The 21,628-nt window shown below is 39.6% G+C and overlaps 2 protein-coding genes across 4 annotated transcripts; one reads left to right on the top strand and one right to left on the bottom strand.

The window, feature by feature from the left end:
• Positions 1–337: 337 nt before the first annotated feature.
• On the bottom strand, positions 338–6,789 carry rgs20 (regulator of G protein signaling 20). Of its 3 annotated transcripts, none has more exons than XM_034613452.1 (5): positions 6,609–6,789; positions 4,777–4,943; positions 4,181–4,255; positions 3,858–4,092; positions 338–3,097 (listed from the first exon to the last, which is right to left on the bottom strand). In XM_034613452.1, the coding sequence occupies exons 2-5, from the start codon at positions 4,938–4,940 to the stop codon at positions 2,909–2,911; spliced, it is 663 nt and encodes a 220-aa protein (XP_034469343.1). In that variant the 5' UTR covers positions 4,941–4,943; positions 6,609–6,789; the 3' UTR covers positions 338–2,908. The 3 variants fall into 3 exon arrangements, with proteins under 3 accessions (XP_034469343.1, XP_034469341.1, XP_034469342.1); XM_034613450.1 differs by lacking the exon at positions 6,609–6,789 and adding an exon at positions 5,861–6,443; XM_034613451.1 differs by lacking the exon at positions 6,609–6,789 and adding an exon at positions 5,219–5,362.
• Positions 6,790–12,583: 5,794 nt separating this feature from the next.
• On the top strand, positions 12,584–19,569 carry LOC117778146 (V-type proton ATPase subunit H-like). The gene is made up of 5 exons (XM_034613453.1): positions 12,584–12,756; positions 13,461–13,562; positions 14,562–14,675; positions 19,374–19,465; positions 19,498–19,569. The coding sequence occupies exons 1-4, from the start codon at positions 12,599–12,601 to the stop codon at positions 19,441–19,443; spliced, it is 444 nt and encodes a 147-aa protein (XP_034469344.1). The 5' UTR covers positions 12,584–12,598; the 3' UTR covers positions 19,444–19,465; positions 19,498–19,569.
• The last annotated feature ends 2,059 nt before the right edge of the window (positions 19,570–21,628 follow it).

Consider the following 21,628-nt stretch of genomic DNA (forward strand, 5'->3'; position numbering starts at 1 on the left):
TTAAAGGACTAAACTAATTCACTCATCTCTATGAAAAACCTTTTCAAATAATAAATGTCTTTATTTAGAGTCACCTGTCTATTTGATTATTAAGAGCTCCTTACTTTTTGATCTAACATAATCCTATTATTTAAATATGCAGAGGGATTGTAAAACAATTTACCAATATTGATGGTAGTTTTTTTTATTATAATTTACCTGATTACATCTTCAGGTCTATTTAGCTGAAGTGTTGTGAGGGGGGAACCTCAGTCTTTGCTTGAACTGCATATAACCTGTTTCAATTTATTTTAATGTTTAATAACTGTTGTGGTTTAGAGATCAAATCATTCAGGAGTCCATAAAATTATTGTGCTTTATTTTATCTTAATCAAAATGCCCACAAGTCATTATTTTCTTGGAGAGTAGCAGAAAAAAACTAAACCATATACTGTAAACATTCACATTATTTGTTTTTTTAAATGTATCCTTAAGTAAACTCAGCGCAAAATAACACTTTTCATATAGTAAACAGAAGAAGAAACAACATTTATAGGCATCACTCCAAACCATTGGCTTAGATTGTGTTTTGAGGTTGATCTGCGCAGTGTATCCATCAGCTCAAATTGCACATAGTAAGTTAAAGTTAACTCTAAGACAAGTAGAAGTGCCACCGTGAAGCAGACAGGTTGGCAAAAAACGCTCCAATCAGCCAGCCCTATCCACTGATCTTTGTCCTCTGCAAATAAACACGTGTTTTCATCATCCTCCTCCTCCTCCTCCTCCTCCTCCGCACTACCAAAATGGACCGATGTAGCCATGACTAAGGAATCGAGACAAAACCCACGTGATAATTTGGCCAATGAGAGGGACAATCTCCAGTAAACTGGCCCCGTGCTCCAGTATCCACCCTTACGGCAAGAGTCTGAAAACATCCGTTGCCCATGAGAAAGATGTCGTAAAGTTGAATGTCAAGGCACTTCCCCATGTGAGGATCTTGTCTTTGAGTGACATGTTTGTGAGGCAACAAAGTAATTCAACTAAAACTATCAGAATACATAAAAGTATTGAACACTTGGCAACTCCAATTTTACTCAAGAGGAAATGCTTGATGCGATTATACATATGAACACAGTTTACATGGTGGCTTTGGTGTTGCTGCTGACCTGGCCTCCCCCCCACTGTCAGTTTCAGACCATCGGTATCATGGAGCAGATGATACGTTGGTCGCATATGAATTTGAGAAATGCTTCATTTTACGGGTCCATAATTTCTGAGTAATCTCTCAGTAATTGTCAGGTTTTGTCAGGTTTTACCTGGGGATAGTTCTATTGTTATTCTTCACAACAATTAAGTTGAAATAATTGGTAGCGTCACGTTAATTTCTTATGTCAGATCAGCTGAAGGTGTTAATGACTAATGTACAGGCCAATATGGAGTTTTAAAATAAAATACTAATTACATATTTGTTTTGGAATTTCACTTTTTCACACTGGCAGAGTTAGACGACTACAACCATTAAATAAGAGGTTGTGGTTCAAGCTAAGACTGGAAATGGGGGAAAAAGTCTGCATCTAACTACGTGCTCGATTCTTTTTTTGGGGGCCAGGAAAACTTGATAGTAAACAAGTGTGAAGTCCAGAAAGTTACTGCTGGTTACTTGGCTTTTCTCACAGAAAGAATCTGGCATATAATCACATATAAAATGATTGAGCTTTGAGGCTGCTCAGTGGCTTATCAAGCTTCTCATGTAACTCTACGCAAATAAGCAAATTACCTGGAATTTTGTTAGTTAATTTCAAAAGACAATTTTTCTATATGTAGATCGAAGTCATATTATTCTGTCCAGAACACTCCATAAAAGGTTAAAAGGAAATTATAGAACCATAAAATGAAGTGATACCCAAATTTCTACTTTGTCTGACAGTGATTAAACAGTTAGCTTCCCAGTAGTTCTTAAATATTATTTGTACTTATTGGTTTTCTGTATTGGTAATAGATATCAATAAATAAAAATACTTTATCTGGTAAATAGAAATACTATGGTTCTTATGTCACTCTGATAAAACTGTGTTAAACCTATGAGGTGTGCAGTGAGTAGCACTTAAATGAAAAACAAATAATAGGCAATTCTCTGTAGATAAGATTGAGTAAAGAAAGATAAAACAGCCTTCTGTTGCTAACTGGAGTTTCTTAAGGAAACGAATTGCACAACGTGACAGAGCTACTGCCACTTAGTTACTTTAACCACATTTACAGTCGTTTCAACCACGCACAGGTTCTACGTGAACTGGAGTTGCCAAGTCGTTGTCACAGGTACCAAAGTGTGAGGTTCGGTAACAAAAACAGGAGGAAAACAAAGTAAATCAAATCATACAGTACCCCACAAAGCTGCCTGCAAGTAGAGCTAACGTGTAGCCTTTGACTTGAGCTTTGATTTTCATACGCAGTAAATAGAACCAGGCGTTTCCACATAAAATACCCACAATTCCAATTTTTTTACTATTTACAAACTCATAAATATATATAGTCTACAGTAGGAATCATTTCCCTCCCCCCAAACAAACATACAAAAACAATAGACCATAAAAAACTCTGAACACAAATAAAATAGATTATTTCTATCAAAAGAAAGAAAAAGAAATCAGAAACAGAAACGTATTCATATTCCTTTGGAGTGTTTTGTTATGTTGATCCGTAGCAGTACTTGTGATTTCAAGCCCTCGGGAGATTTTGAGACCTGAGTGTCTTCGGTCAGGTGCAGATCACAACGGAGCTGAGATCCCTGGGAGGGGGCCAGGCCCGAGGCCCGGTTCATGTAATCCTACACTGAACATACAAAGTAAATAAAAAAATAAAAAAAAGAGGGTACGGATTAGGTGGGGTCGGGGGGGTAAAGAGAGTTAAAAGATCACAGGTCGTCACCACCCTATGATTCAGGGGACTGCTCTGACAGAGTGTTGAGCAGGTTTTTGTAGGCCGAGGAGTTCATGTAGCGGGGGTACGAGTCTCTTTGCATTAGTGTGTAGATCTGCAGCTGGGCGTCGTCGAACGTTTGCATGTTGGGCTCCTGCATGTTCCTGTTGATGGACTCGCGCACACGGGAGTCAAGGCTCACCTGAGGATGAAACATCAGGAAGAACAGCGTGAGAAAGGTCCTCTTTAAGAATGATTCATCATGTTAGGAAATATTGCGTTTTTATTTGTTTTTCTTAATGCGAATCAAATGACAGAATCTAAATGTGCATGTTTTTTAACAGATTTTAATTCATTTTTAACATCCAATGTTCCTGTGAAGCACTTTGAATTGCATTTGATTTGTTTTAATGTGCTATTTAATTAAGATTGATGGATTGATAGAAGATCTACAGCCATACGGTAAATATGAAGTTATCTAAGTAGCCAATTAGCGTAGCTTAGCACAAAGACGGGGAAATGCTTACATAGCCTACCAGAGCTCTAAAGCTAATTAGAAAGCTAATCATTAATTATCACCTCAATCTACGAAACTAAAGTGTAACAGAGGTGTTTAATAAAGGGTTTTAGTGTCTTTCTATGTTGTTAAACGTCTGTTTTTGCACATATTAAACAAACCAGATTCAAGGTGTAAATTTATGAGCTTTAGAGGTGGTGGTGGGCAGATTTTTCACATTTGGACGGAGACACACTGGCTGTTTCCTCCATTGCCAGTTTTAAAGCTAAGCTAAGATAACATCTGATGGTTGAGTGATTTACTATTTTTCTCATCTAACTCTCACTATGAAGTTGATTAGACATGTTTGCTTGAATGTCCTATGAGATGAACATTTGTCAGACATCATTAAGTTTCACCCTTTAAATCAGCACAGTTGTGACAAGATGAATCTGTGCCGACCAACCTCTTTAGGTGAGAGAATAGAGATGTAGTCCTCGTAGATGACCCGAGCTTTCTCCTCTACCGTGCTCTTGTTGGCCTCCTTGCTGAACTCGTCGCAGGCCAACCAGAAGAGCATGTTCTCCTCGCTGAACTCGGTGCGGAGGAACTGTCTGAAGGAGTTCCTCCCCGCTGGGCAACACATCAGCTTGTCAAACGACTGCCCCCAGCAGCGCACCTCTTCCAACGTTGGCATAGGGCTGCAGAGACAACACGGGAGTGAAGGACTTCAACGTTGACAAAAAGAAAAAGTACAGTTCATTGATGGTTGTAGTGAATCTGACTAACCAGTCTTCACAGTCTGAGGTCCCTTCCTTGACGTCATAAGATGCTTTGCGGTTCCTTTCATCCCGGTCTTCATTCCTAATGATGAAACAAACGTGTAAACACACTAAAGAAGAGCCAGATAGAGATTTAACAACCACAACCACTGTGGACGAGACAGGATTTTCTTGAATTCATATGAAACGCTCAATTGACGGTAAACTGCACTTCCTTTCCCCAGAGAAATTATGTATTAAGATAAATCATTTATCTTCCTGTGCACATCTATAGTTTACACTGCAGTGTAACATAGACATGCTACAATAATACATATACTGTCACATGCATTTATCAGCAGGCCGCTATATGCTCTACATATATAATCTTAACAAATGGACATAGAACCAACTTTTCAAAATGTATTACATTATTCTTTATTATTTTCAATGCTCTGTCAGCAATTATTAGTCAAGTAATCAGTTAGCTGATTGATTTCTTTAATTACGCCTGTTGTACATTGTAATAAAGCTACTGGACAAATGTCTAGAGACCAGATGCAGAAATATCAAGAACATAAGACACAAGCTGGGGAACTGCTGTTAAGACACAGGGATACCTACCAGGAGCAGCTACAGCAGCAACACCAGCAGAAGCAACAAGCATTTGAGGCCCGTGGATTGGCCTGGCCCGGCTGGCCCTGCTGAGCCGGTGCAGTTCCCCCCGCTGCCGACTCCTGCTGCACCGACATCTGCCTCTTTCGCATCTCCATCCGCTCTGATCCCATGGGCTGCAGCAGAGGAGAGAGGAGAGGGAGGCGCTGGGTTTAGTGTTTTGATGTCAGGAGTATAGTATTGAGCTGAGATTTTTGTCTCGTTGTACGAAAAATCTCTTGAGCTTCCAACGCATTCGTAGGATACAGTGCAACAAAGATGGTATGAACAACACTGGGTGTCACAAGAGCAGAGGTGAATGCAGTGTGAAACCCTCACTGTTCTGACAGCAGCACGTTCACTATGGTTGATTCAATGGTTGAATGGTTTAATTCATTGGAATTGCACTTACCAGTTACCAATATCTGTTATATGTGCAGGAATGTATTGCCTGTGCTGACATGTCCAGAGGTCACACTGTAAAGGAATGTTGCTCCACTCAGAGTTAAAGTATATGGAAGAATAATTAGATTATTTTGTTTTTCCTGCTGGCGAATATTTATCCACCAAGCACATTTTAGTCCCTCTAATCTCAAACTGGCTGCATGAGCCCTCATACACTAATTGCATGTGGAAAAAACAGGATGGGTTTTAAACCATGGGTTCATTATCCATAATCCAAAATCTGAAATATCCCATTTGTGAAAGCCAGAGTGTAAAATCAGTGCATTAAAGGATTTGCAGAGCTCACTGGGGGCAAGTGGAGCAATAAATTAAATACACACGCAAATAATGTAAATAATTGTCAGCTTGTCTTGCACCTTTAGGCTGCATCCATGGTGTTCGTGAGAAATCCGCGTTATAATTGAGATTATAGTTCTCTGGCGTATTCCACAGAATCCCCATGAAGGTTTAGGCCTGTATGGACTAAAGAGACAGGCTCTGCTCACAGAATGACTTCTTGTCTGATTTTAACAAATGTGTCATCTCCAGGTCAGACACTGCCAAATCCTGTCAGATCATTTATGTAACAAAGCTGTCGCTTCCAACTCACCGCATCATCCGGCTACTGCCTGACACAAGAAAAAGACGCTTCAGAAAAGAAAAAAAAAATGCCTCAAGATTTGGCGTATGGGAGGGAGGGAGGGGGGGGGCCTGAAGGCGCAGCTTGCAAATCTATAACCGCAGCATCGCTCTATCACAGCCTTTCAGTGAATACAATACCATTTGGTCATTTTCTAAAATGGATCCGCGCGCGGTTCCTCTCAGATTCGGGGGCTGCAGATTTCGTGCGTCGTGCCAAATGGCATCTTTTTACGCGTTGGGTGTCGGGCACTTCAAAGCTGCCACAATTGCGGTTGTACGCTATGGCTTGACTCAACAGCTATAGACGATGAAATGGGGGGTGGGGGTGGTCGCATCCATTCAAATGAAAAAAGCATGATAACAACACATAAACCACAATTCTTCTCCTTCAATCCCGCTGCAGCTGCACGGACCCGTGAGCGGCTCGGTGGGATTTCTATTTTTTTTTTTTTTTGATGGTTCCTATAAGCGATTGAGCAGCAGAAACCGATTTATAAGCAACTCGCATCAGATCAATGCAAAGTGCCTCCATGAAGAAGCATAGAGCTTCATCGCCCCGGACAACCACCGAAAAGACACAGCCTAGATCTGTTAAAAGCCCACTGTACGGCGAGATAGTGACATGCCATTTTAAAACGCCGGGGAAACGAGCTAATAACGCCACGCTCATCGAATATCCGTGCAATGATACATCAGGTTTGCTAACCAGTACTTACAATTTCACCATGTATGCACAGCAAGAAGAGGTAATTCTTTGCCTTGATTACATCCGATGGCACATAAGGCTTTTTCCCCCCCGAACGGCTGCTTCAAGTCAGTACGCATGCGTCCTGTCTCCAACTCGTAGTAGCTCAGTGAGGAGCGTAAAGCCCCGACAGTATGGAACAGGTTTACTGTGCAGGTCCAACCCTGTCTTCTACACGAAGGACTGCAGACACGAGTGGTTGGATGTTAGTTTATTATCAAAAAAATAAAGCATATATCACTTCAGGCAGAAAAAAAACTAAACACGCATAAACTCCACCTGAGCTTTGTTTGTATTTGCAAAATCTTAAGATATTTCAACGCTTGTGCAGAGAAAGTTGTGCCAATGAGCACATTGCATGAGGTCGCTGTCTGTGGTGCTGAAACAGCTCGTTCACAGGCTGAAGGATAACACGCCTTTGACAAACACTGTTATGTAATCTATAAAGGTTAGTCTCTAATTCACATTCTTCAATGATGTGTCCCTAAACCGCATCTCATTTAGTGTCCCATGAATGCATTTTTAATCCATTAGTCATGCCCTCACTTAAACTCATCACAGTGTCTCAATGTAAAAAGGCAATACTTTAATGTCAAATACATACGTATAATGTTTTTGAAGTGCTGCTAGCTGTTATTATTCTGAATCTGTTTTCATCACTTTGCTTGTTTAATTCATGTAACATGGATTTATTAGATTAACTAAGTATGAGCTCTGGAAACTAGATTCACCTGAACAAACATCTATATTACATGAGAAGTCTGTTGAAAATTGGCCAATTTACCCTTTGTGTAACTAAAGGATTGTCTCATCTTTAAATCCAAACTTTAATGCTCATACTTTGGCGACATTTGCGTATAAATCTTGAAGAAAACCTCAGGACAGTTTGTTTCTTTAGTTTTGTTACTGATGCTGCTACTCTGTTTTCTTTCTCTCTATGTTCTTTCTCTTTTTCTAAAAAAAGGCGTCTCTTCAGATTGGGCAAATAATGTGCAAAACACAGTTATACAAATAAATAAATAAATAAATAATATAAGTACATCTGTCTCCCTGTGTAGCACTATTTCTCTGATTTAAATCAACAAATCAAATCAAATCAAATCATATTTTTTATTTCCTCCTTGCATCCAACATATTGTACATCTGGTTCATTGCAGTTAAGCATTCATTGTGTAGCTCCCTTCACAGATGATTCCAGGGCTCATCCACAGTTAAGGCCTGTGACCAGAAATCATGTAGAAGGCAACACTGCCATCTGAAGGTAGCTCAGACTATAGCACTAATATTGTTCTCCATGCACATGATAATAAAGCATAACTCATCTCATATGAATTTTCTGAAAGTCATTGCCACGTTGGCTAGACGATGTATTTAACATGACCGCTAGTATTTTACATACCACTGTAACACTGGATCAGAGTAATTCCTGTTTCATACAGAATCGAGCAACAAAGTCATGAAATATACATTTTCACACACATCTTTCATTGCAATCCACCATATACATTTTTCTCTTGGGTGCACATCCTGTCTTGCTTTGTATAAACACTAGGTGGCACTCAATAGCCACCTATTCTGCAAAAGTCCAGTGCAACATATTGTATTTGACCCGAGCACCTCCGGTGGGACCCGAGCACCTCCGGTGGGAGGCCCTATTGTGAAGGATTTTTATTTCCCTTTTGGGGCTTTGTCAGGGCCCAGACATGCTCAAATTCTCACCAAAGTTTGCAGGAAATTCAAAACCCTAAAAAGTATTTGAATTCTGGAGTAATTTGAAATGGGCGTGGCAAAATGGCTCAACAGCGCCATCTAAGGAAAAGCCCCTCAGTTAGCTTTCACCGATCTTCACAAAAATCGGGACACCTGTGTATCATGACAAGACGCACAAAAAAGTCCTGAGGTGCATTGTGAAAAACACAACAGGAAGCCCGCCATTTTGGATTTAGTGGCCATTTTCCACATTTTCCACATTTCCACATTTTACTGACGAACTTGTCCCAGGGCTTTCATCAGATCAACTTCATATTGAGATTAATGTCATCTCAACAAGATGGAGATATAAACTACCTCGAATTTCGTGTTTTCGTCACACGGTGTGACCGTGGCGTGGTGTCAAAGTTTGATTACACGCCATCAAAACACGAGGTTCTGTATCTCAGACATACATGGTCCAATCGAGTCCAAACTAGACATGTAAGACAAGAGTCCCGGCCTGATGACATCTACACAGAAATCATGACTTAAGATCACAGCGCCCCCTGGTGGCAACAGGATATGTCTTGTTTTTTGCATGTCTTACACTTGGATGTATTCAGACTAATAGATCTGTTCAGGTCAAAAACACTCTTTTCTCTCTTCAGATCGTATAAACCTTAAAATTAGTGCACAATTCATAGTAGCTTGTGCTAAAATGTTTGTATCTCAATCTCATTTCCTTGAGGAGTCAGATGATTTCAGCAGAGGACTGCGAGTTCATCAAGAAGTTTGAAGTGGCCCACTCTGAGGAGAAACAGGTCATTCTGACCAATGAGGGACATCAGGTATGAGGGCCTGCACTTTAACTGCACAGAATATAAGCAGTGTGTTCAACATGTCATTAGACACAGGAGCTATTGTGTCTCTCTGAGTTTCTGAATATCTGTTTTGCTTTTGCTCAGTGTGCCAAGACCTTTCTGAACCTGATGGCCCACATCTCCAAGGAGCAGACGGTCCAATACAATGGGTCAAACTTGCAGCACAAGCTGTGTTGTTCCAGTGACACAGTAACTCACCTCCAACTGTGAACATTTCTGCCCCTGTTCTTTTGCTTATCTCTCATTAGAACCTACATGGTACAGGTCCAGAAACAAGCTCAGGAGCAGGAACAATTTCCCCCAGTGAAGTGAGTATAAGTGAAGTGCATCTTCGGTCAACCTGGGGCTTCCAGGAGGATGAAAAAAGGCAGGATTTGTGCAAGCCGCAACGTTTCAGCTGTCACTGGACTTTCACTTCTGTTCTTTCCCCGCTTTTTCTCTGTCATCCTGCTCTTGCACTCGAGTTTGTCATCAATACTTGTAGAAAGATGGAGACCAGCATGGTGTTTGCTGCCACTGGTTGTTTGCAGCTGTACAAAATTGCATGTTGTAAGCCTCTTCACCTTTATGCTGAAGGTGTGTATAGTCGATAGACTGCATGTGCAAGGCCTCAGGTTTGATAGCTGATGGTAATGCAAGTTTTGGACTGGTGTTCTTCCATGTGCTGTCTCTGCTTGTCAACTACTCAGTGTTTCAGAGCTGCATTGATTGTACTTGACCTTCTAACATTTTGTTTGTTTTCCTAATTGCGCAGCTAAGGCTCCCACCTCTGTTTGAGAATAGTGCTCATTGTTAAAAAAAAACAATAAAAAAAATAACCTCTTCGGATGTGAAAGGTCAGTTACTTGGTTTTGGTATTTAGATGTTAAATAAAACCTCCTGAGTTCTTCAGTGACAGGGTCATATATTAACTCTCATGTGAAATGGATGCATTGTATTCTGGACACATTTAAATGAAGAGGGTAATTGGAAGAAACAACAAAATAATTTTCTAATACCAATGTTGAATGTCAAAGTGTTTGCTGTGCAAGTGAGTTTTTTAGTCTAGTATTAGTATGTAAAACTGTCCTTACTTCATAATTTGGATCAGATAATTATTGCCCATCTCTGCACTTACCAGCTATTTCTGCAAATGCATGGCTCGCTGTAGTTATTAGTACTGGTCTCTGTATTTTGAGCAACTTGTCCGTTGCTCCAAAGACTGTCTGAAAATGAAAGCTCCTCTATTAGTGAACAGGTGGTAGATGAAGATGTCCTTCATAGCACTTTTCCCTTTTTTGTTTTATTCATATGATTTTTGTTTTTCTGTTTAAGCATCACAGCGGTGCTGAGCAACAAGAGCGGCTTCCAGCTCCAGTACCAGATGATCTTCTGTGTTTGGCTCCTGGCCTACAGTCCTCAGCTCTGTGAGCAGTTGAGACGCTACAACGTGGTGCCAGCCCTGTCCGACATCCTCCAGGAGTCTGTCAAGGAGAAGGTCACCCGAATCATCCTGGCTGCCTTCAGGGTATGTGGAGAATTTTTCAGATGTTCAGTGTTTTGCTTAAATCCCATTTTCACACTGAAAATTATTTTACCACACTGACTGAATTGCTCGTCCATATTGTGGTGCTTGGTTAAAACCAGTGGTTCCCAAGGGTTCCGCAAGATTTCTCATATTTTACTGTGTATTTTGTTTAACAATTAACCTCATAAAAACAAGGTAGCATTTACATATAAGGGACATTTCATATTCGTCTTCCAGATGTATAAAATGAAAGAATTATATTAATCATCTTGGATGTGCAGTCATACAGAGGCTAAGAGCACAGTTACCTAACTTTTCTAAATATGTATCCAGGTAATCAGTGGTCAAAAAACAACGGTTGTTAGAGCAACTGATAGAAACATTTGTCACAGAAGAAGAACACATGCTGTATGAACATGTATGAAAAAGGACTAATCGCTGTGTTGGCCAAGTTTTGAAAGCACTGGTCTAAAAGTCCTTTTCTGGCAAAACTCAGAACCATCAAACTTGTACAAATTTGCTTACAAAAGGGTAATGATTTAATTCTTGCACTTTACTGATGCAGGATAGGATACTGATAAAGAAAATGTGAATTTTGTAGAATACCACTTAGCATTTTGAAATAAATTGACGGCGAGTTCACCGCTAATAACAAAGCAACAAAGGGAAACCCTGAAACGTCTTCAACACCAAACTTACCTCACAACGTGTGTGTGTGCCTGACATAGAGAAGGGGAGAGCTACGTCAACACGAGAACTTATTGTTGTAACTAAAGGTAGGTTGTCATGTAGATTTTAAAGAAGCTGGGATCAATCAAAAATATTTGAATATTTTCACCATTGTTTTGCATGTTGCTATTTTTCCCAAATGTCCTAATTATGCAAATGATTCTGCTCAGCCCAGGGCACCAAAAACAGACTTAAATTATCCAGACCATCTGGAAGTCTTTAAACACATCGTCAAAGGCAGTACTGAAGTGTTTATGATGTGTTCGCCCCCATTCTAATGCTGGTACTTAATGTTGTTCCAGTTGTTTGAAAAAACTATCCAATCCTGCTCCTGAAAACATCCCACTTGTTTTCACACACATCCCGTCAAAGATAGACGGATTCTAAACTTTTATTGGCACTGTTTGCTCTACTTGAGTCAGATACTGTGAACAAACAACAGGCTCTTTTTAGAAAAGAAGATATTTGTAGTCCGCTGCAGCTCTGCCCTGAATGCAGGCTGAAAGGGTTCAATCAGAGGATCAGTCTGGGTCTGACGCCACTTTAGTGTCACTCCAAAGTTTTGCCACTGGAATTTTCAGAGTTTCTGGGACTTTGTCCAGGGATCCTGACTCTAAAGCTTTTACAATACTTGAGCATCGTGTTCTTGTTACAGCTCTGCACTCATCTCCTTCACAGCTCACTCACCAGTTTATCACTATGGTTGATCTGCCCCGGTGGAAATTCATAGCTCGTGTGTCTATTTACATATCAGTCATGTAAATAAACGTTAGGATTGTGTAATATGAATAAAAGCTTTTCTCACTGTATATATTTTATATGGTGATAGACATACATACTGGAAATCGGTTGTTTGGATTAACATTACCAGGCAGCAGTATTGTCTTCAATCGCGTAAAACACAGTGAACAGTAAACATTACAGTAACCAGAGCATAAACAGTACACTAATGTTTTTATTTCCTCGTGGTAAGTAGTTATGTTGTCGAGGCCAAATTATTGAATAGATATTTAACATCCAGTTTAACATTAAAAACATTTTTCTATAAATTGTGAATGATCGGGGAGCAGATGGCATTTCCTCTTTTTCCGAAGTACAAAAAACTATGATGCTCCTTGGACTGTGCTCTTCTCTTTATTGAAAATCCTTTGAATGTTCTATCTCTTTTTCTTTTTCATCTACAGCTCATTCGATGAGTACAGCTCTGAACTCAAGTCTGGACGCCTGGAATGGAGTCCTGTCCACAAGTCTGAGAAGTTCTGGCCTGAGAATGCCGTCCGTCTGAACGAGAAGAACTACGAGCTGCTCAAGTAAGATGAAGGAGATTCTGTAGCAAGGCTTTTTATTTTCTCCATGGGACTCAAAAACCTGAACTTGACACTTCAGAAAACAAAAAGCTTTGCAGAAAGTACAGCTTGTTCAGATTCACAAAGACACAAAACATTCTCAAGCTATTGCCACTAAATTTTTACTTTTATTTTAATAGCATCATTAATAATTTAATTAATGTTTTAAAATCTGAGTTTTGACAGATTGGCTAATGTCAAATGCAGTTGGGGTTTTCTTATCTGAACATATTTTTTACCAGCAATCTATAAAGTAAAAAACCTGATTTATCCGTCTCGTTGTCTCATCACCTTCCTCTTTGAATTCAGACGACATCCCCGTCTTAAATTACCCTCAATTTCTTTTTGTCTCTTTCCCTAAATCTCATCCTCGCTTTGTCTCACTTCGAATCCCAAGGTTTCCCTTTTTCAGAGGATCCTTGTTTGTCATTTTCTTCGATTAGAGTTTAGGTTTAATCTCTGTTTTGAAAAGAACATTAGTCTTGATTTACTGAGCAATCTGTGCATTTGTACTTCCACCAGCACTTAAGAGACAAAGAATCTCAGCTAATCCATTGCATTCATTAATCATTTCATTGTATAATTTTCAGAGCACTTCCTCTTTGCTTTTGACGCAGACAGACCTCACCATTTAAATGCCTCTCCTTTTGTCTGCCTATCTTCAATAGGATCTTGACGAGGCTGTTGGAGGTGTCCGATGATCCTCAAGTCATAGCAGTTGCGGCTCACGACGTTGGAGAGTATGTGCGACATTACCCACGTGGCAAACGGTGAGACATTTTTCATTGAAGACCAAATCAGTCTTAAAGATACTTTCTCTTTCAGAATAATATGAAATTGCATGTGGTACAGTCCTGTAAGAGTGAGCAGCACCACTTACATGTGCTTCAACAGATTCAATTTCCCTGAGGCCTTTGGGTATACTTATGTACATAAACCCTTTCTCCTCCATGTTAGTGGATGGGACAAGGACCAAACTAAAAATTCAAAAATGGATTTAAAATAGATTCTTCTCAAATATTGTTTCTGTCATTTTAGTCAGTTCGCATCACACTGATGTTTGTTCAAGTGCATTTTTTAAAATTGGTTTTAATTGGTTATTTGATGCTATGAAAATGTTTTGAAACATTATGATTGACAGCTGACTCATTATTGGCAGAGCGTTTGTGTCACATCCATCTTTATTTACTCTATTTACAACAGTGTGTGTTATGTGAGACATTAACAGGTGATCTAAAAAATGTGTTCCATGATTCTGGCCGTTTTTACAATATCCATTGTCCTATGTGTGTCTGAAGATGACCATGTTTGTTAAAATAAAGAGACTCTCTCTATACATATTCTTTAGGCCTGTGACTCTGTGTGAGTGACAGATCATTAATGTTTTTTCTTCTCTAAACCTTCTTCTCTTTTCTTTTTACCTGTTGTCACAATCTCAGGGTCGTCATTCCCCCATGTCCAGCCCTATCATGATGATTACACTCAGTTGGCCCAAAGAATGTAACAGTACCAATGCATGTACTTTCCCCTACTTTCAGACCATTTACTGAATTACCACAAGCACTGCCTCATAAAGGCCTGTTCCCTCCTTTCAAAGCACGACATCCTTTTTCAAGGCCGGTGACCTTTCATAAAATACATAGAACATTTCAGGGACTGGATTAAATTACCTGATGCTGGACCAAACCGAATGAGGAAAATAGGACCTTTTTTTTTCTGTGTGAATTAAAGGCTGTCACCCATAATGCCTTTTATTCCTCCCATTTCAGGGTGATCGAGCAGCTGGGTGGAAAACAACTGGTGATGAATCACATGCACCACGAGGACCAGCTGGTCCGTTACAACGCCCTGTTGGCTGTGCAGAAGCTGATGGTCCACAACTGGTATGAACCCATTAAACCTCATTTATACAATTTTCTGTTGGAGGGAAACTACTCCTCATCCGTACAGTGTCATGAGGAAAGCTCTCCCTCAGTGGACACATACCTTTTGAGAGGGAAATATCAATACCCTGCATTTACATACTGATGATCAACAGCTCTGCACACAATCACAGATAATGTCATTGATTTGGGCTGATTAGACGTCTGCTTGGGTTGAATATGAGCAGCGCTCCGTGGACTCAGTACTGATGAGAACAATCAGTTGGATTAAAGCTAACAGCCGATTTGTTGAGATGTCACTCCAGCTCAGTCTGTGTCCTCAAATCGAGCAGAACATACGAATCCTGAAACGTTTATATACAATAACAAAAGCAGTACTACAATTTATCCGTGTAGTGCTTTTAACAATGCTCCAAGACACTTTACAGAGGTTTAAAATATAATGGTGGTTGTTACATTAGAATTTAAATCTCACTTATTTTTTTGTTTGGTTATTGATCTAGATTTGACATTGATAATCTAGCTCACAATGGTTTGGTGACTCTTCTGATTATTATTTCTTTACTGATGTTTGACTGCCCTCTTGTTGCAGTTAACTTTGCAAATGTCCAGACTGTGGGACTCATAAAGGATTATCTTATCTTAACCATCTTCAAGTGATGGTTGCAGCAGTGCTTTGTGTTTAGGGACATTTCTTTCAGTGTGGCCGCATTTAAAAGTTTGTACATAGGCTAATTCTAGGTGTCCATAAAGGAAGAGTTAGACATTTGGGGAAATGTGGTTATTCCCTTTGCTGAGATTTAGATGACAAGATTGAATCTACTTTCATGTATGTGCGATAAATATGAAGTTATACTCAGCAGGTGCTTAGCTTAGTTTAGCGGTGACTTTGAATCCAAGTCCATGTTCGCTAAGCAGCTAATTGCTATAGCTACATATACGATGGAGGTAAACGTTCATTTATCAGCTGTAAAATGTCTGTATCTGCGGTTACTGTTCTTTCATAACTAAATATAAAGGATCCTTATCAAAATATCCTTGTTATTTAATTTGTATGTGTAAAAGCTGAGGTATTCTCAAATACCCTCTAATGAAACTCCTCACCAGCCGCATTGCAAACTCTACACGCTTTTCTTTTACTAACCAATCAATACTTTGTCTTCACCACTCCACCGATTTTGATTCTCTCGATCAGAACACTTGAGTAACCATCCTCTTTTGTGTCTTTTCTGTCCACTGGATTGCTTGGAAACACTAAAAATCAACAAGCAACAAGTGAAAATGTGTTGGTTTTGCTGCCGCTATCTAAAACACACTCGACTCCCTGAGCAACTGTGGATTGAGGCTTTGTGTGTAATATCGGAGTGTAGTGCTGCTTCCCATCTAAGTGATTCCATGCACACAGGTTTTTCACTGAAGTGTGAGCAGTATTTATCCACTAGAACACAAAGGGGTTTTCAGTGTTGGTATTGGTTACTGAGGAAAAGAAATTAAGATGTGACATTCATTCAGAGTGCTTCACAAAGTACAAAGTGCAACAAGAAAACAGCAACACGCAATACATCAAAATACCAATAGTAAAAATGAAATAAATTAAAATAGAATAGAATAAAATAAGAATAAAGTATAATTTGCTGGGATTAAAAAGGACCTTTTCCCTCTCAACTTTAACTCTGTAACTTCAAGTCCATGAGATTGAATTTTTATCTACAAGAGAATTAAATAATTTTTCTGATTTATATACCTGCATTTTCTTCTGGTGTATAAAAGCAAGAGAACAGGAGTACTGTCATCGAACACACCTTTATACTTGAGTTCCTTTGATTTAGCATGAAAACAGATATTTAATCCATCCCAGGTTTCTTCATTTAGCTTCATTAATGCAACTCTTTCGTTTTAAAAACCCAGCACACAAATCACATCTAAACACTTTCACTTCTTGTATTTTCTTTAACATCTATATCTTATTCGTCCACGCACTGTGATGAACTGCTGGTGACAACATGCCGTACATGAGCCATTCTGATGTGTTAATATATCAGCTTTTAAAGAGACAAACATGAAAAACACTGATGGTTATTGTTCTTCTTAGTTTTCCACTCGTTTGCTCACCTTGACCTGAACTATTATGTGGAGCGGAATTTTTCGAATGCCGTTGCAGAACAAGATGATATTGATCGGCGCTCGTGTTCTTAAAAAGCCGAGGTCTCCATTTCTCAGCAAAGACCGATGTTTTCAAAGCGCTCACAACACCCACATCACCTGAAGGGAGCTCCCATGTTGTTACTGTTTCCACAAGATCTTCTCATTGTGCTGACTGAAGGTTCCCGGCCCCGCTGTCATGACAACAGCACAGATGAATGTGTGAACTGGAAAAACTACAGCTATTCTTCGTTAAGTCCTTGTTGTTTCAGATCCAATAAGTGATAAATGACTATATTTCTTTGCCATTCAGCTGCAGAGTGACAGTTATATACTTTAAGCCCATCAGATATTAACAGCCTGACTTTTTAAAGCTAAGATAGTAAAATACCCTACAGCCTGATTGATATAGACACGCAAATATATATAATATAACAAATTTCACAGAATATAAAAATTCTGAAAGTATTTTTATTTATGAAAAGGGTTAGGGATAAATTATAATAACTGGATATTTTATATGTGAAAATGTAGACAAATGCACATCTCTTCATTTCAACCTATTTATATTGGTTATAGCTAATGAATCAGTCAGGTTCTAAAATACATTATAAATCACACATTGAGATGCGATGTGAATTCCGTGTGAACTTATATTGCTCTTGTCAACCTTTAGTGAAACTGTCATGAAGAGAATGTGCTGTTGATTGAGTGCTGCATATTTCCTAAATAACATGGTTGTTATTTTTATTCTTACATTAGAGTTATCACAGCTTCTCATATGTGCAAAGTGTGTCATGCTCGTTACAAGGACGCACTGCGGGGAATATTTGAAGCAGCAATATCAAACCATTCAAACACAATGTCTTTCTCAGGCCTTTTTAAATCAAGGATGTTAGGAAGAAGTTGTTCCATCTCATCTAATATCTGCCAAACAGGAAGATGAAATGATGTGAAATGAAAAGGGTGATTATCGACACACAGTCAGCTCAAAGAATCGGAACAGTACAAATGGAAAAGAAGAAAGTACAAAAATAGAAGTGTATTGCAAAATAATGTGTGTTGTGGCTGAACCTTGGTTTGAATTTATTTTTTTGCTTCGGACAAAATAGTTTCCCAAATGAGTAATATCCTGAAATGTGCCGTCAGGTGAAAACAGGAGAAAACAGACCTGGAGTGCAGCATTTCAGCAGATTGAAATTACAGCGTTTATTTGTGTTGTTGCTTTCAACGATGTGATAATGTAACTCGCACCTTTAGCACCTTCCTGTGTAAAGACTAGGTAAAAATTTGCTTTATTGTAAATTAGGTATTTATCATCACCTTTCATTAGCTGCTACCATCTTTTTTTATAACAGTATAACCTGATTATTTTCTGTTGCACCTCAGTCAACTTGATAATTAATAAATAAATAAAAGGCCCAAACTTTGCTTTATTCATTAAATATTTATTTCCTCATGTTTCTCCCCCAGGACTGGTGTTGCAGTGTAGGTATTAGTTTATTCAGCTACGTGCATCAGACAGCTCCCGTCTGCAGAACATTTACGACACAACTCTGGCTTATCCTTCCACTTATTGCCATCTGCCTTTATTAGCTCGCTGGCTATTCTCTGAATCAACATACAGCTGCTATTTGCAGCCCAGCTAAAGGTTATCACTGACAGCTCTAGGGAAGTGTGGAGATTTGTGATGGTGGAGGATTTCTTTTTTTTTTCACTCTTAAAAGCTGAAACACTGAGTAAATACTTCACAGAAACAGGTGACGGAGGCTTAAAAGCTGCTGTTTGATAGATTTGAATTGATCCAGAGCAGGTGCAAGGATGTTGTTCCCAGGAGTTAGTGGGTTTTTATCTTTTGTACCAGTTAGTAAGTTATTTCTAAACCGTAAAATGCACAGATTTGACTTTTGAGCTTGGGCTCAGCAGTTAACAAAGAAATAAAAAACTGGCATGCAGCTCACTGTTGAGCAATATTTGGTCTTTTGAGGTGGAGGGACCTGAAAAGAAAAAGGAAAATATGCAGAAATGTTCTGAGACTAAGAATCTGAAAAGTGCTTTTTCTTTTTTTTCACTGACTCCTGAATATTGTGCTGTTATCAACCCGCTGCTGTCATTCATACTTTTGCTTCTATTTGTTGATCTGTAGAAAAACAGAACAGAGCGTATGATGTTTATTAGCAGTCACGGATCTTAGCGTTCATTTTTTAAGGAAGACATTATTTGTATCCTTAGAAGTTCTTCCCAGCATTTTCAATGTTTAGGGTTCTGAGAGGCATTTGATATTTCTGTTAGCATTAAGCTGAGTGTCATGATGGCAAGTCTGAAAATGTTACTGCCAAGAAAAAAGCGTGAAGAAGAAGATCTGTGACCTTTCAGAATTCTGGTATGAATATGAAACTTGTATAATAACCTAGTGGAAAGAAACATTTTAAAAAGCATCATACGTCTCCTTTAAAGGACATTAAAGGCTCTAATCTACACTCTAATGAAATTCAAATTCAGGAGTAGTGTGAATATTGGAAGTGAAAAGTCGAATCTGTTGTCTTTCTGTTTCAGGGAGTACCTCGGACGACAGCTCCAGTCCAGTGACCAGCAGCAAGCTCTGGCCGGGGGGGATCGAAGCTGAACTGTGCACGTGTGTTTGTGTATTATTGTGTGGATGAGTGTGTGCATTGACCGTTTTGATCATCTTCAGTTTATTTTGTGTAACGACTTGAAAATCAAAGCCACGTGGTTTCCTGCTCCAGCTCCAATGATCCTCGATGTTACTTGATTTGAATGAACTGAATGCATGGTCACTGAAGAGTGATCGATCATCAATGAGAAAGATGACGGTGCATGAAAAGTATGTTGGACTCATGTATGTGCTGGATATAGAATCACAATCAAGATCTGCAAATTAGTGAGATTTCAGTTGCACTAGCAATAAAATAAAAAGGAGTCAGGGCACTCTGGAGGTCAAGAGTTATAATCACTGACCATTAAAATTACAAAGAGCCTAAATTGAGTCCATCTCATTTTCTCTTCTTGTATAATGGCTGAATTAAATTAATAATAATGAGAAAAAAGACAAGAGGTTGCTCGGAGGTTGAAGGTGCTGACCTCGAACTGCAGCATCCCTTGTTTGCATCTGGCGAATTGGACGTCAATTTCCATTTCTCTCCCCTCATTTCCTGTCATTTCTTTACCATGGCTCTCTGATGAAGGTATAAAAATAGCCCACAGAAGTCATAGGGAAAAGAAAGCTGAGCGTGTATGTGGACAGGTAACTCAATGATTGGCTGTCAAGCCCCCGCTCATACAGCTTCTGATGTCTGATAACCTGTAATGTTGTGACTAACTAGTAGCATAACTCCACCTAACATCAACTTCAAGCTGCATCCATGTTGGCAAGAGCAAGAAAAACACATTATTCTGACTTGGGTGCGATCACACATTGTTCCAGGGTAATTAACCCTAATGCTAACACCAGCTAAACAGTCACATGTCTAAATTAGCTGACATGATTGTCGCACTGTTGGATTTTATTTCAGTTTTATCTGGATTGAACTGACGGCGGAGGTGTATTTGCAACTCTCCTGTCAACCCTTTATTGTCATGTCTGAGATGTCATCAGTCTGTCATCAGTTACCAGAAATTCCTGCTATCTCAAGTCAGACAGAATAAGTAAAAACTCTCGGTTTATAATTGGAATAGGAGCCATTTTTAATATTGTTAATTACACATGTTGCTCTAACTTCCTGGATCTGCCCCTTATATCACATCTGCACCAAAATGCAATGGCTGCTCCTCAGGCCCAGGCTCCATTAAGTTTGGTGGAAATCGGTTGGGTGGTTTTTGCATAATCCTGCCAACAAACAAACAAAACAACAAACATCTCCTGCGGGGCGGAGGTAATAAATAGTATGGCACTATTTCAAGTCACACCATCTATTTATTTTTGTTCTTCTTAAGCCTCTCTCAGACAGGAAGTGCCTCCCTAAATAGAGGTTTGGCAAGAAGCAGGGAAGGCTGCTGACATACAAACAAGAGCAATCTGGTCGCAGTAACAGCAGCAACAACAACAGAAGACAGTTTCTTTTCCCATTCATGAATAGAAATAATGTTTGAAAGATGGTGACAGTTTAATTAGACAGTCAGACCGATTCCTTTTGAACACTTTCAGCAGCAGACTTGTGTTATTTTGTTATCTGTCACACAACAATTAGCATGTTTTGGCTAAAATGGTGTCAAAAATGTGTGTTCTGAGCAAAATAAACTGTTATGTACAGTTGTGGTTTTACCTTTGCCTTTTAAATGTATTCGCTACATGATAATTAGCTCAACATTTATAAGTAGTAGGTATATGATAACTACAATAGCAATGCTTAACTACCACATGTCCATACCTCAAGGCACACCATCTCCTGCTCCTCTCGGTTGGGGTCACTGTAGTTCACCCGGTACCCCACACCGTGCCGGCAGGCCCGGGCCAGCCCCCGTATCCACTGCCACATCAGGGCACGGGTGCGTCTGATCCCCCGCAGAGCAGACGTGGGCCTGATCTCCCACTGCCTCACCGCTCTAGCACATGGCATGCTCCAACCATGAAGCCCCACTCGCCACGTGAGGCTCGAGTCTGTTTGAGATCATAAGAAATCCACACGGCCCTCGCTGATCTCCTCTATGTTTTCCTGGAGTCTCATCCGAAGCATAATTGTGACACAGAGAAAGAGACAGAGAGAGAGACGGAGAGGGCAGGAGAAAAAAAAGCATCAGTGACCCTGACCAAGAGAAGAGTGTTTACAAAGGAGAGGGCAGAAGGGGATTAG

Source organism: Hippoglossus hippoglossus, chromosome 17 (genome assembly GCF_009819705.1).
Source record: "Hippoglossus hippoglossus isolate fHipHip1 chromosome 17, fHipHip1.pri, whole genome shotgun sequence".
Classification (NCBI taxonomy): Eukaryota; Metazoa; Chordata; class Actinopteri; order Pleuronectiformes; family Pleuronectidae; genus Hippoglossus; species Hippoglossus hippoglossus.